Here is a 16,542-nt window from a genome sequence, read left to right as displayed (position 1 = left end):
GGACAACTGATCTTTGACAAGGTTACCAAGAATGCACAATGGAGAAAGGATCGCTTCTTCCATAAATGGTGCTGGAAAAACTGGATATCAGAATTATATGTGCAGAAGAGTACAATTTGACCCTTATTGTACATCATATACAAAATTCAACTCAAAATGCATTAAACACTTTGATGTAAGGCTGTAAAACTACTAAAAGAAAACACAGAAAAAAAGCTTCTTGATACTGGTCTAGGCAATAACTTTTTTGGATCTGACATCAAAAGCACAGGTAACAAAAGTAAAAATAGACAAGTGTGATTGCATCACACTAAAAATCTGCACAGCAAAAGAAGCAATCAACAGAGTGGAAAGGCAACCTACGAAATGGGAGAAATATTTGCAAACTATGTACCCGCTAAGGGGTTAATATCCTAAGGAACTCACACAAGTCAATAACTCAAAACCAAATAACCCAGTTGAAAAACGGCCAAGGACCTGAACAGACATTTCTCCAAAGAAGACATATAAATGGCCAACAGGTACATGAAAAGGTACTTAACATTGCTAATTATCAGGGAAATCCAAATAGAAACTGCACTGAGATATGACCTCACATCAATTAAGATGAATACCATAAAAAAGACAAGACATAACAAGTGCTGACAAGGATGTGGAGAAAAGGGACCTTGTGCACTGTTGATGGGAATGTAAACTGGTACAAATATTATGGAAAACAGTATGGAGGTACCTCAAAAAATAGAACTACCATATGATCTAGCAATCCCACTTCTGAGTATACAACAGAAGGAAATGAAATCAGTATCTTAAAGAGACAGCTGCATTTCCATGTTCACTGCAGCATTATTCACAATAGCCAAGATATAGAAACAATCTAAATGTCTATCAATGAATGAATGAATCAAGAAAATGTATGTATATACAAAGGAATATTATTCTGCCTTTAAATAGAAGGAAATCCTGCCATTTGTGACAAAATGGATGAACATGGTTTGCTAAGTGAAATAAGCCAGACACAGCAAGACAAATACTACATACCCTTACTTATATGTGGAATCTAAAACAGTCAAGCTCACAGAGGCAGAGAGGAGAATGGTGGCTGCCAGAGTCTGGGGAGGGAAACATAGGGACATGCTAAGTCAAAGGGCACAAAGTTTCAATTATGCAAGATGAGCAAGATGAGTAGATCCTGGAGCCTGGTGACTACAAGCAACAATACTGTAGTGTATACTTGACATTTGCTAAGAGGGCAGATTTAAGTGTTCTCACCACACACACACACGCGCGCGCACACACACACAGAGAAAAAAATGGTAATTATGTGAGGTGATGGACATATTAGCTTGACTGTGCTCATTTCACAGTGCATACATACATCAAAACATCAAGTTGTATACCTTAAATATATATAATTTTTATTTGTCAATGATACCTCCATAAAGCTGTAAAAAAGGGGCATGGATGCTTAAGAGGCTTGTTTCCTTCAGAATGTGTTGACAGATCTGTCAAATTTCTTTATTTGAAAAAGAAGCCCGGGAACTGTTTGGAGACTGCGGCTGAGTCCCGTCACTGCAGTTGGAGCACATCTCTGTGAGGGCGCGAGCTACGAGGAGAGGAGGTCAGGTGGTTCACTACCTGGGCAGGCAAGACCTTGAAGGAACAATCTTCCTGATGCAGCAGGAAGCAGCCCTGGTGGCAGGTGGTGGCTCTGGTCCAGCTTGAGGCCCAACCAAGTCAAACACACCCAACCACCTCGCATTTACAAAAACCTCCTCTATATGGATGAAAACTCTAAGACCCTGGGTCTGTGTTCTTCTGAATTGCACACATTTGAAGCAGTTGCCTCCTTTGATCCCAAACACTGCTGGACAAATTAAAAAGGCCACTCAGGCCCTGGCCGGTTTGGCTCAGTGGTTATAGTGTCAGCCCATGGACCAGAGAGTTCCAGGTTCAGTTCCCGCTTGGGGCACGTACATCAGTTGCAGTTTGTCCTTGGCCCCGGTTGGGGTCATGTGGGTGGCAACCAGTCAATGTGTCTCTCTCATATCAATGTGTGTCTCTCTCCCCCCCACCCCTCCTGCTCTATCTGAAGATAAATGCAAAACAAAAATGTCCTTAGGTGAGGATTTAAAAAAAGCCACTCAGATCTAGCTGTGTTCACGGATGGTCATCTTCTAAACAGGGAAAGCCAAATCAGATGTTCCACATCCTTATTTGCACCCAAAGTTCTGGAGCATAACCTGCATTATGTCAACTCAGTGCTCATGCACCCCTCCATAACTGACTCCTGAATCCCAAGGAAACAGCAAGATCACACCACCGGAAGCAGCAGAAAATAGCAGCATCGCACCGCCGTGTGAGTGAGAGGAGGCAAGGCCGAGCAGGAAGGGCTTGGGGTTAGAATCTGGACATCTGGGGCCTGACTTATGTTGTCCTGCATTCACTACCGGTGGGTCCTTAGCAAGTAACTGAAACTCCCTGCTTTCCATCTTTCCATTTGTAGAAGAGTAAATGTGATTTTCATCTTGCAGGATTATTGTAAGGATTACATGACATAATGCACATAGTGTATCCACGATTGCTTCAGAGTAAATGTTCCACAAGCGACAACTACTAACGTGATTTGGATCGAGGGCCGAGACACTTTCTCTTCCATAGAGATAGCAATAGCTATCAACAGACTGAAGGGATAACCAAGCCATGTGGGTGACCAGCACGCTGCCTCTTGGTTCCGGCGTGAGAAGATGAAGATGGTATCTGGTCTAGTATAATCAAATACGAGACCAATAGCAGCAGTGGCCCAAACCTTCTCCATAGCATCAGGGCCACAAAGTGGGGCTACAGGTGCCAGACATTACCACATAGAGACTTTTTTCATAGATCTGGTCCTTTCTTAAGAGGCAATGCTAATATTATTTTCTAAACAGTAGGATATAATGATGGTTTTCTAATTTTAAGTTCCATGAGGGAAGGACCACGTCTTATTCGTGGATATGATACAGTACCTGGCCCAGAACAGGGTTCAATAAATAGTTTTTAACTGAATGATAATAGCGGGCCGAAACCTGTTTCCCAGGGCAGAGTAATAGGAAATAGCACACGTGCCACAAACAATGCCAAGGCCACACTTCTTCCACCATTTCCACGACATGTATATAGTTAGCCAAGACTCCTAAGTCCTATTACTCAAGTACTGTTACAGCCTCTGATGTGATCTTCGCAGTGAAGAGACAGGAACAAAATCCAAAATCTCTCAAGAGTATTCTTATGGAACAGCCTAGGTTTGCTTTTAATCTTTCCACAGCCCTTGTTCACATCTGTGGCCTCCCTTTTATGGGCTCAGGAGCTATAAATCTAAAAGAAGACAGATAAGGTAGAAACCTTGTTAAACAAAATCCCCACCAAAATGACAAACATTCAAACGGGAGTGGCCGCCTTTATCTCATCACCACCCAGTTTTGACGGAGTCTGTCTCCCTTTACAAAGGGTTTGCTGTGTGAGAAACGAACATTTTACCCAGGGAACCAAAGTCACTCCCCAGCTAGGTATTTCCCAGAGCAGTTGAACTGCATGTTCCAGAGGGAGGCTGCTGAGCTGACTCTCTGGGTGGCTGTGAAATGCCTTGATTTTTATCTATGGTGGACAGATTGGGTCTTTTGATAACTTCAGCCCATTTTCCTGGAAATGTGGGGATGTATCCACATGCTGACTCATTCGGGTGCAGAGAGCACAGAATGCCTTACAGAGGGTGGGGACTGTAAAGGCTAAGGCTTGGGATAGAGAGGAGAAGGGGGAGGGAGAGGGAAGGAGAAAATGACACCCCTGAGGACTGTTCTGGATTGATTATTTACAGACAGTTTGCCTGCAGCCAGATAAGAGATGGATCCTGGCTGGCAACTATTACTGTGGTGCTTCCTTTAGGCCTTTCACTTTAAGATAAAGAAGACTTGACTTGCTTAAGTAATTTGGTTGCCCTGAAAGTTGGGCATGTACCCGGGGTGATAACTGTATAGTAATTGCTCCTGTTTGTTTCAAGTCTCAGCTTTTGTTTGCTGAAATGCTGGCTGTGGTTGCCTCTTTCTAGGTATGAGATACTTTTAAAGGGACAGTATTTAGTACATTTAGATATATAAAACTTGCCTTTCATTGGGAAGGATCACAATATAACTTTGCAGGATTTTTCTGCTGGGAAAAATCTCTGCAGTAGACCTCAAGTCACACTACACCCTAAGAGTATGAAGATGACCAAGTCACTGGGTGAGGGTAACTGAATGGGAATGCAGAGGAAAGTGAGGAAAACTATAGAACCTGATAGGATAATGACCAGGGCACTGGGGCTGATCAAAACAACAGGGGCCAGCAACATGTGTGCTCTTAGGTAGCCCCAGCCCCAAAGTGGGTCACTTTCACAGCATTAGTAACACCAGTTAATGAGTCACCTTTTCAAGGGATGGGCCTGTTCCTTGTCACATTCCTAGAACTAATACAGATTTATTTTTACTACTACTAATTATAGTGTTCTAGTTTATTCTTTTAAAAATTACTATGCAATATTTGATACATATCGAAGGATACTTTGTAACACAAACTTCAGTTCTGTAACACAGTAAAAAACCAAAATGTGTATGAATCTACACTCCCTCTCAAAACAAAGACATCACCGCCATCACCTGTATGCTCTCTATCTGATCTTCCTGCCTCTCTCCTCAGCGGGAACCACTGTTCTCAGATATCGACTTATCATTCCTTAGTTTTAAAACAAATAAACATGGTTTTAATACCTGTTTCTGCATCACTAATAACATATTATCTTGTTCTGCTTGTTTTTGAGCTCTTTATATAAAAATTCTTATGACTTGATTTTTTTAATCAACATTAGCTTTTTTTGTTTTTGTTTTTTTAAAGATTTCATCTTTATGGTTTATAGATAGAGTTTTATCACTTTCACAGTTATATAATATTTGGTGGGGTGAGTTTAACACTTTATTTATCCATTCCTACATCAGTAAGCATTTGATTTTTCTCTGTCTTTTACCACAACTAACAACAGTACCATTATCTTCAGATAGAGTGGGTGGGGGAGAAATATTGACATGAGAGAGAGACATCGACTGGCTGCCACCCACACGACCCCAACTGGGGCTGGGGACAAACTGCAATTGAGGTACGTGCCCTTAACAGGAACTGAACCTGGGTCTCTCTGATCTGCAGGCTGATGCTCTAACCGCTGAGCCAAACCAGCTAGGGCACAGTGACTAGTCTTATGTGCCCTTCAATCGTTTTTCCTCCTGGGTATAGCCAAACGACGTTCTCAGCTTTCCTGCAGTGGGGTGGAACCAAATGACTGTATTCCCACCAATGGACGATGAATGGAAGGAATAAATGGACTTTTAGACCTGGCCCTCCCAACCCCTGACCTGCTGGCTTGGGGCAGTAGGTGCAGCAGAGGATGCTGAACCCACAGAGGACGGTGGAGACAGAATCCAGGCCCCAGAAGGCCTGCAGGGAGCAGAGCCTTCCCCCCTCCAGTGACCACCACTGAACTGATACCACAAAAAATAGACCTTCACAGTGTTAGCTACAGAGACTGGGGCTGCTGGTCACAGCATTGTGTCAGGGTCAATGTCCTGGCTGTTGATATTGTATTACAGCAGCTCATGATGTCCCCCACTGGAGGAAACTGGGTCAAGAGCACACAGGATCTCTCTGTGTTATTTCTTACACTTACATGTGAATGTACAATTATCTTAAAATAAAAATTTTTTAAAAACCATGAAAGACTGGTGAACATGAAGAAGTAGTAACAGTGCCACAGAAGGCACTTGCTCCCTGTTCTTGGGAAACAAAAGTAAAATGGCATTAGGTATAGAGGACAGCCCTTTGACTCAGATGTGTGACCCAATGCAAACCCTTTACCCAATTTCCCCACCTCAAAAATAAGGACACTACCTGCCCTTCCAACTTCACGGGAGTGTTGGAGATCCAAATTAAATGAGATGATAACTGGGACAGTACTGTGAAATACTGGAAAGTCTTACACTGGCTATTGAAGAGGCATTTCTAATAACAACGTGGGAACGATGGAAGCCCAGTATAATCCATTCACATTTATAAGAGCTGGAGAGCTGAGGTTCCGAGCCTGGGCGTTAACTCTGTCACCGAGACGGAGGAGAGGTGAGGAACTGCACATCCACAGTAACAAGACACAAAAAATACCTGTTCTAGGTCCTGATAGGCTACACAATATGCTAATTTTCATATAAGAAATTAGAAAATTAATAATATATACTTGTATTAATTTTATACACATAAAGAAACTGCTAGGCTTTTTTTTTTTTTTGTTTTTTTTTTTTTTATCCTCACCCGAGGATATTTTTCCATTTTTGTACAGATAGAGTGGGAGGGAGAGAGAGAGAGAAACATCGATGTGAAGGGACACATCGAGTGGCTGCCACCCACACGACCAACCAGGGCCGGGGACAAACTGCAACCGAAGTACGTGCCCTTAGCGGGAACCGAACCCGGGTCTCTCCGGACCGCAGGCCAATGCTCTAACCGCTGAGCCAAACTGGCCAGGGCGAAACTGCTAGGCTTAATTAAAAAACTAATAAAAGTGATAAGAGGAGGAACGGTGGACTGAGCAGGGTTGAACGTAAGATTTCTCATTGTGTATTGTTTTTAAGGTAGATGAATATATTGCCATTTAAACAATAAAGTTAATAAATAATTAAGAAACATTCTTAGGAAGGGTTCCTATATATTTTTTTGGGTGTGTGGGGGGTGGGACAGTTACTCTTCGTTTTTCTCAAAGCCTTACATTTCAGGAGAATGCAGTTAGCTGAGTGTTATCACTGAGGGTGTGTGCGCACATACATGTACGTGTGTGCTGGAGAATTCTGGCCAAGCCCTACCTCCTTTCTGTTCCCCCCAAATTAGAAATACCTAGGAGTCATGGATGGGGGCTCACTGTAGCAGCTACCTCTGCCTTTCCATTTTCTGCCCCTTAGTTTAGTTTAAGAACATCAATGGATTTAAATAAATCATTGCCTTATATGGGGAAACTGAGGCTGACCTAATTCACCTGACAGGACAAAATGAGATCAGAAATAGAAGCTGAGGTCTTTACTGCCACTTCTGCACTACAGCCACTAGCCAGTACCTCTTTGGGTCATACATGGCTTAAAAAACTAAGCTCTCAGGGTCCCAAAGGTGAATCTGGGTTGTTTCAGAGGACTTTCTAGTTGTTGAAAGAGCCAAGCTTGAAAAGCTGAATGAAGAAGCAGCTCTGACCACGCTGGCTTCTGAAGCCGGGGGTCTTGGACCAGCGAACATGATGTATGCTGTTGGAGTCAGCTGTCCGAACAGCAGTGCATGGTCTCTGTTTATGTCCCTCTGTGGGGTCCATGGAGCCTGCAATCTTGGGCCGTTCACCTCCCAGAAGAATGGGCCTTTTTATAGAGGCCAAGTGAACATGTTTCCATCTTCTTCTCTTCTTTTTTTTAATCCTCATCCTAAAATACTTTTCCATTTATCTTCAGATAGAGTGGGAGGGATGGAGAGAAAGAGAGAGACATCGATGTGAGAGACACACATCGATTGGTTACCTCCCATACGACCCTGACCTGGGCCAGGGACCAAATAGCAACCAAGGTTATGTGCCTGACCAGAACTGAATCCGAGACTCTTTGGTCTGAGGGCCTACGTTCTAACCGCTGAGCCAAACCGACCAGAACTGTTTCCATCTTCTTATAAACAGTGTTCAAGCTTGGTCCTACCTTCTTACTGACTGGCTGTGGTGGGACAGTTTGGATATGGGTTTTGGCCCACTCCATTCTTCTAACATAAAATAAAAGCTATGCCATTTGGAGATGCATTATTGAGACCACAATTCATTTCCGAGGTCTCAATCAAATAAGAGCTTAAGGATAAACTTTGTAAATTCTTTTAATGTGTTTGACACAGGAGACAGTTTACAATTCATATGAGGTTCCCAAGCTACAGCCAAATGAAAAATAAGAAATGTTAGCATAGCCAAAGAGATGAAAAGAAAAAGACAGCGTTCACTGGTAAAGCCTCAGGGAATCTGAGTATAATATACTGGGAGTTCCTTTGGAAAAGGAACATGTCTCATTCAGCCCTATATCTTTGGTATTCAGTATGGTGCCTGGTACAAAAGAGTATACTTAAATGTTCATGGAGTGAAATTCAGATGTAACCTGGGGATACATAAAGGCAAATTCCTTCTCTGCAAAGGTTTAGGCCTGTGAAGCTAAATAAGATTCCATGTCTAACCTGGAAGACTAACTGGAAAAATGCTAAAAAGCTTCTGCACAGCAGAAGAAACAAGCATCAAAATGGAAAGGGAACCCACTGTATGGGAGAGCATAATTGCCAACGATACATCAGATAAGGGGTTAATTTCCAAAATATATATAGTGCTCATACAACTCAACAAAAGGAAGACAAAGAACCCAATTAAAAAATGGGCAGAGGACCTAAACAGGAACCTCTCCAAACAGGACATACAAATGTCCAAGAGACATATGAAAAAATGCTCAACATCACTAATCATCAGAGAGATGCAAATTAAAATGACTATGAGGTATCATCTCACACCTGTCAGAATGGCCGCCATCAACAAATCATCAAACAAGTGCTGGCCAGAGTGTGGAGGAAAGGGGACTCTAGTACACTGCTGGTGGGAATGCAGACTGGTGCAGCCACTATGGAAAACAATATGGTGTTACTTCAAAAAATTAAAAATTGAACTGCCATTTGACCCAGTGATCACACTTCTAGGAATATATCCTAAGAAGCCTGAAACACCAATCAGAAAGAATATATGTACCCCTATGTTAATTGCAGCACTATTTACAATTGCTAAGATCTGGAAACAGCCCAAATGTCCATCAGTAGATGAGTGAATAAAAGAGCTGTGGTACATGTACACAATGAAATACTATGTAGCTATAAGAAAGAAAGACCTCTTATCCTTTGAGACGACATGGAGGGATCTGGAGAGTTCTATGCTAAGCAAAATAAGCCAGTCAGAGAAAGACAAGTATCACATGATCTCACTTATTTGTGGAATATAATGGGCAAAATAAGGTGATGAGGAAAATAGACCCAGAGACATAGAAGTAGGGTTCAGACTGACAAACCTCAGATGAGGGGGCGTGGGGGAGGAAAGAGAGAAACCAAAGAACTTATGCATATAAGCATAACCAGTGGACATAGACAATAATGCTTAGGGGGTGGTGGTGGTGGGGGAACAGGAGGAGGGTGTCAACGGAGGAAAAAGGAGAAACATCTGTAACAAAAATAAATTAATTAAATAAGAAAAAAGTGCATGAAACTAAATTTGTATCTTTATTGGGAAACAGACTGAGTGGAGCCAATGGTTTCATTCAGAGATTGCTGGGTGGCTGGCATTTAAAATGTGAATGCAATCACTAGTTACCTGGCCTCAATCACACTGATAGGAGTCCTTTCCACAGTTATCTTCACTAGGCTCACCTGCATGCAAAGTTTGCTGATCAATGGCAGAGACTATGGTTTCCCTGGAGACAGGGAATCTTTAATCCACCTTTTCAACACTGGGGAGAGTTCAAAAGACTCACAGTACAAAGAAACAGATTCACAGTTGGAGGCATCAGAAGTGACCTTCGGGAACCCTCTAGGACCTCATTTGCAGAAAGGAACTAGGAATTAGAATCCTTACCTATCATGTATACTGGGGCTGGGATTCTCTTGACCACATACATATCTAGGGTCTTCTAATCGTTACAGAAGAGGAAATTATAGTATTGTTCTGCACTCCCCAGCCTCTTTCAAATCATGGTATGTGCTCAGAAAAATGGTATGACTTATGGTATACCAGGAAAAACGTGTGAAGCTAAAGAAGTTGCTGACCATGGGGTCCAGCTCCCCCAAGTACTGAAGTGATCAGTAGCCTATCTGTAGCCTATCCCCAACCCAGGGTGTGGATTAGTGAACTGTTGAGAGTAAGAGTTCAACTACTAGCTATGGGACTTCCAGCAATTTACTTTATTACTAAGAATTCTAGTTCCTGCTAATATAAAGTAGGGTAGGTAGCCAGCTTATAGAAATATTAAGAGAATTATATGGAATTAGGAATGTAAAGTACTTAGCACAGTACTTTACACATAGTAAGCACTCAATAAATGATATTATTTATGTAAATCAATAGCATCATTATTCTTAACTATCACTAGAGGTCACTTCTTCGCATCCCAGTAACCTCTGATTGAAAGTGGATTAGAGCCCTGGCTGGTGTGGCTCAGTTGTTTGGGACGTCGTCCTGTGCACTGAAAGGTGGAAGGTTTGATTCCTCGTCAGGGCACATGCTGGTTTTACTTCCAAAATATTTCTTGAAACATTTTCTTCCCCTCCATCTCTAGTATGGCTGCTCTAGTTTAGGCCTCCTCATCGTTTTAGGTTTCCTGGTTCCCATTCCAAATCATCTTCTACATAATACCAAACAATCACTTTTATACAAGGAAATATATGCTACTTCTCTACTGAGCATTTTTCACGAAGCCCCTGCCGTGCTCAGAAGAAAGGCCATATTCACCAGCCTGGGACAGAATGCTGAGTCTGGGCCCAACCTCTCACCACTCCTCAGGACCACTGTGCGTTCCGGGTGCTGACCCACATCCAGTCCCGGTGTATATCTAGCCTTTGTTCATGCTCGCCTCTCTGCCTGGTCTGCTCTGACAGCCCTCCTATCCCATGGCATCCATTTTCAAACACCTTCACTCCACATTTTCTAAACTAAATTATGCAGAAGGAAAATGGGTGGTAATAACCATTATCTGGGTCTGCATCTCTTCTAAAACAAAGATTTTCAAGATTCATGAGTCCTGACTTGCTTGGATTCTGATGTGAACAAACCAACTGGAAAGAAAATGTTTGAAACAAACAGGGAAATTTGAACAAAGACTGGGTATAAGATAATCTTAAAGGATTAGACGTAATAAAGTTATATTGGCTACATCTTTTCTTTAAATCCTTATCTGTTAGAGATACATACTGAAGTATTTATAGGTGAAATGAAAATTTCATATTTGCTTCAAAATATTACAGAAAATTAAAAAAATTAAAATAAAAAGGAAGGAATCAATGAAACAAAGTAGACAAAACTGCAATATGGGTGATGAGCACATGGAGGTTCATTATATTTTTCTACTTCTGTATTTGTTTGAATTTTTTATAATACAAAGTGTGTGTGTGTGTGTATGCGCGTGTGTTTAAAAGATTCATGGGCCACAGGATCAATCCAACCCACAGAAATGTTTGCATTATACTGTTTTTGTTGTTTTGAATCAAAACCATGTAAAGGGGCATGCGGTTTGCCATAGTTGCTATCACTCCCTCTTTTTGTTTTGCACGTGCCCCTAGCGGGAACTGAACCCGGGACTCTCTGGTCCGCAGGCCAACGCTCCAACCGCTGACCCAAACCGGCCAGGGCACCACTCCCTCTTGTCTTAGAACTTGGGGTACTCTCACTGCCTCTTTGGCTCAGGGAGCATTTGCTTTTGTAGGTTTGCATGCACCTGTACAATGAACTATTATGTCTAAACAGGTTAAATCTAATTTTTTTATAATCAGTAGCTGGTGAATTCTTTAATTCAGCCACTTAGGTTTGCTCTTCCTATGGCCATAGAGTAAAACCTTACAAGAGCCACTATATTTGTGCTACTGGGTAAGGGATCAGAGTTGGACAATTTGTCCCCAATACTGAAAAGTGATATCAGCTTCATGCTTGCTGTCTTCAGATCAGTAACGTCTTTGGTGAGATGTCTCCTCGTGTTCCTGAGACATGAGACAGTCCACACACACCTCCGAGTGCATGGCTGGACACTGACCCTGTACTTTGGTTCCTGGGGCCCCAGGTTCTTTGTGAAGCTCCAAAGACTTTCAACCTTGATCACATATGTGGGGACATCCCCACCATGACCGGAGACAGCGCAGTGAGGCAGTGCAGCACAAGGGCTCTGGAGTCAGTTCCTGGGTTGAAATCCTAGCTCTGTCACAGTGAATATAGTCCCTCTTTCTAAGCCACACTTTTGTCATTTGTAAAAGGAGGCACTACTAGGAATTACTCTAAAAGGATGTTTTGAGGATTAAATAACATGAATATGCAAAGTACTGAGTCTGGAGCATAGTGTACACTCAATACCTATTAGCTGTTATTGCCATAACTATTATCTTCAACAGCAGCAAAAATTTTGCACCAAAATAATGCCTATGTTTCACCAATGTCAGTAATACTTTAAAACTAATTTTAAGGAAAGGTTATACTAAATTAGGTCAATACTATAAAAGTTACTTTCTTTCATGGAGTGAGATGTCTTCTTGGGTTACAATTTATTAATTGCAATGTAGCAGCATAAACTTTTAAATAAAAATCACTGAGTTTTCATGACCTTTGTTTGATCAGATAAACTCATTTTAGCAATTACTTTAATCCAATAATTACAGCTAAGAAGAATCAGACACTATATATAAAAGGTACAAGGGAAATCATCACATAGTAACATGCATCTGATTTACAACATCCTTCCTTACAAGAAGTCCTGGAAGGTCATTAAAAAAGGTCTCAACATACATCCAAGGTATTAGAATAAAGAGAGTATTCCCAATAAAGAATAATAAAATAAATTCTCAAATCAGTATCAGAAATTACAAAACAAGACTTTCTGGAAGTAGACTCTAAAGATAAAACCCAAGTTTCAATCTGAGCCAACACAGTGACAGTGGTTGCTAGAGGTCTAGAGTCATGAGGTGTACAGCGTGAGCAGGGTGCTTGCTTGTGTAATGGAAAGAGGAACACTGCTTTGCCTAGCAGAGCTACCACTTCCAAGGAAGTCCAGGATAAAAATTAACCAAAATGTTTAAGTATCTACAGGACCCAGTAGGTCTCATAATCAAAGCAAAAGGCACTTAGAAAGTAAATTTTCTTTTATCTTTTTCCATATCCTTTTATCATTTAGAACAATAAAGAGAACTGGTTGGTTTCACTTTTTTGTCTGCAATCAATTTTAGTTCCGACTGCTTTGATAGCTATTATTAGTACTAGAAATAATAAAATTAAACCACACCTCTTTATATATGCCTAATTTGAAGTAAACACATTAATTCAAAAATAATATTACACTTTTTATAGCTTTGGTTTGAAATGAATTCTAATACATAACATTATGGTTTCAAATTTTAATCACTTTACCAACTCTGACTGTGTCTCAAATCGATTTATATAAAAATATGATTTGTATCCCAAAAGTATGCAACATTCTGGTTTAACTGAATTATCTAGCAGCCATCTTGCTTGTTGCTGCTCAATCTTACAAGCCACTGTTTCTGTGGCAATGTGAGAACTCCACACCACTCTGCTCAGGAACCTCATGAGTGGCTGCTACTATGATAGCTTTGCCTCTGAGTGGAGAAATGACTGCTACATCAATGCAAATAATTTCTGTGGTTATACTAGCAATCATATAAGCCTGACAAGATCTGAGCTTGGAAGGGGCGTTTGTAGCAATAAACAGAAGCCTCTGATTTTTACTTAAAATTTCAAAAGCCATTCTAATTTCTAACTTATTGGCCTTGCTTACAGGCCTATGAAGAAAGAACTATTAAAATGACTAGCAGAATTAGTCTGCAGTTCTCAATTTCTTCTAGCTTAGAAAAAAAGTCTTACCAGAAATTGAGCTCTGTAGGAAAACAAAATAACTGTTTTCTGGACTTAATCTACGCCTAAAACTAATCAATGAATGAAAAGATAAAGACAAATACCAAAAGGTTAATATTAAGACATCTGCGTAAAATTTAAAATAAATTTAAAAATAAGAGTAAAAACTCATTTATCCACTAGACCAAATAAATCCTGCCGCCTCCCTCTGCACCCACTGTAATAGCCATAAAATGGGGGAGCAGAGCAACCCGAGTCCTGGGTGTTAATATACCTACTCCAAAGACACACTGAAATAATGGAAAGAGCAAAATACAAAGAGAATTTTTTTTTAATTCTCTTAATTTATTTTGAAACTATAAGATTGCTTATAGCAATAATAGCAAAAGCTATATTATGTTTAAATTATAACATGTAGATGTCATATATGATAATAATAGAACAAAGGAAGGAATGAAAAGGAGCAAAGTTGTTGTTTTTTACCAGAATTAAATCATTAGTAATCTGAAGTGGACTGTGTTAAATTAAAGATGAATATTACAATCTGTAAACAAACCACTAAGAAAATAACTTAAAAAAGTAGCTAAAATATCAACAGAAGAATGAAAGTAGTATATTAACAACATTTGTCTGACCAAAATGAGGTAATAAAAGAGGAACAAAAATGGAATGAGACAAACAGAAAACAAATATCAAAATGGTAAAGCCAAATCCAACCATACCAATAATTACATTAAATGTCAATGTATTAAACACTCTAATAATAAACAGGAGAGATTGTTAAAATGTCTATAAAAGCAAAACCCAACCACGTGCGGTCTACAAGAGACACACTTTAGATTTAAAGACAAAAAAAAAGTTGAAAGCAACGGCTGGAAAAAGATGTACGTATCAAGTAAACAATGAACACAAAAGAACTGGGATGGGTATATTAATACCAGCTAAAATAGACTTTAAGAGAAGTACTATCACTACAGACAAGGAGGGGCATTCCATAAGAGTAAACAGGTCAATACATCAGGAGGATATAACAATTATAAATATGTGTGTACCTAACAGCAAAACCCACAGAACTGAAAGGAGAGACAGCCCTTCCTGCAGAGCCACCAGTTAGCAGGAGCTGCATCACTCTACCAGAGGCCGTCCCCAGCTCCTGCCAGCAAACCCTCTCCTACAGCTGCAGCCAGCTTCGGGCAACTGTGCTTTCCTCTTGCCCATGCAGGCCTAGAGAAGGTAATGACTCTCTGCTGCCGCTAACCTTCCTCTTGGTTTTCTTGAACCTGGTCCACACCTTTGAACACAGTTCTTTCATTGAATTCTCCCTAGTTACCTGTGTCATCTGTTTCCTGATGGAACCTTAAACTAGACAAAATCTAAATTCCTTAACTTGGTTTGAAAGAGACTAGTAGTTGCTTATTAAATATCCATTCTCTCTCACTCAAAGAACTTCGATTTTCAGTTGGGCCTCTGCTGCCTGAGCTAAAGAACTACACTTCCCAGTCTGCCCTAGCTCATATGCTCAGGCCACATGAACAACTTCTGGAGCATGAGATGTAACTGGAAGTGGCGCATGAGACTTCTCAGAAGTCTCAGTAAATGTGCTTTGTACCCTTCTCCCATCTTTTTCTATTCTGTTACTCAGTATGTGAATGGGATGGCTGGAGCTCCAACAGCTTTCTTGGACTGTAAGCAAGAAAGCCACACCAAGAGATGGTGGAGTAAAAAGCTTGAAGGAACCTCGGACCTACTGACCTTGGGATCTGTCATTTCAGCCCTAGACTGCCTTCCTAAGCACGAGTGAGAAATAAACTCCTATCTTGCTTGAAATCACTGTTTTTCAATGTTTATTACTACTTAAACCTAACTGATACACATGCCTAAGAGGCACTAGCTGATCTGGCCCTGACTTTCTCTAACCTCATATGACTCTCCTTGCTCACTGCACTCCAGCCACACTCGCCTCACTCATGCAAACCTCTCTGCTGCCTTCAGCAGCTCTTTGCACAGCTAACTCCTTTCCCTGGGATCTCCTCCCTTGACTCTAAATGGCTGCTTATTAAGGTCTCAGCTGAAATGTCACCTCTTATGAGCAGTCTTCCCTGATCACCCTGACAGTAACTCCCCTCCTTAGTCTCTTTCTTTCATGGCGCTCTACTTCGTTCCATTATGGTTATCTGTCTTTTGAAATCTATGTATTTGTTAGTTTGCTTCTTTAATGTCTGTATCTCTCATTAGACTCCATTAAGGACGGTCTCGATCTCTGTCCCTCCCTCCCTCCTTCCCTCTTTTCTTCTCCCTCCCTTTCTCCCACGTGTGTATATCATATACAGTTCTCTCTGTCATGTATCACCTTGTGACTTGCATACAGTTGGCAGGCTCACAAAATATTTTTAAAAATACATACCATTGTACTTCACCTTTAGCCAATCTCTTTTCTCATAATTAAACCAGGGCTTGGCAAGCTTTTTTTGTAAAGGGTTTAGAGTAAATATTTTAGGCTTTACCATCTCTGTTACATAGTTGTTGTAAAACCCTTTAGACACATAAAATCACCTTAGCTTGAGGGCCCTATGAACACGAGCTGAGGATGGGATTTGGCCCACAGGCTACAGTCTGCCAACCCTTGTGCCAGACTCTAAGTGTCTTAAGATCAAGCCTGACTTATTTACTTAGATCCCTTGGGACCCTGTCATAGTACTGAGCACACAGTAGGTTCTCAGTAAACTCAGAACTCTGCTAAATTAATCAGTTTAGGGGCAAAGAAGAGAAAAAATGAAATGGAACAGTCACAATGGACAGATAGGTATCTTACCAGGGAAACATGGCCT

At 40.9% G+C, this 16,542-nt stretch overlaps 1 protein-coding gene across 4 annotated transcripts in view; it reads right to left on the bottom strand.

The window, feature by feature from the left end:
- BABAM2 (BRISC and BRCA1 A complex member 2) overlaps positions 1-16,542 on the bottom strand; it is a 400,292-nt gene that overhangs the window by 53,118 nt on the left and 330,632 nt on the right. For 2 of the 4 annotated variants that reach the window (XM_036263408.1, XM_036263407.1), the window contains exon 11: positions 1,461-1,603. The exons of the other annotated variants lie outside the window; for them this stretch is intronic. In XM_036263408.1, the coding sequence (XP_036119301.1) occupies positions 1,506-1,603 (98 nt within the window). In that variant the 3' untranslated portion in view covers positions 1,461-1,505. Of the gene's footprint in view, positions 1-1,460; positions 1,604-16,542 lie in introns of those variants that run through there. 4 annotated transcript variants of the gene reach the window in all.

Source organism: Molossus molossus, unplaced genomic scaffold, assembly GCF_014108415.1.
Source record: "Molossus molossus isolate mMolMol1 unplaced genomic scaffold, mMolMol1.p scaffold_m16_p_15, whole genome shotgun sequence".
Taxonomy (NCBI): Eukaryota; Metazoa; Chordata; class Mammalia; order Chiroptera; family Molossidae; genus Molossus; species Molossus molossus.
The sequence above is the reverse complement of the archived record's forward strand: the minus strand, read 5'-3'. Positions and strand labels throughout refer to the sequence as shown.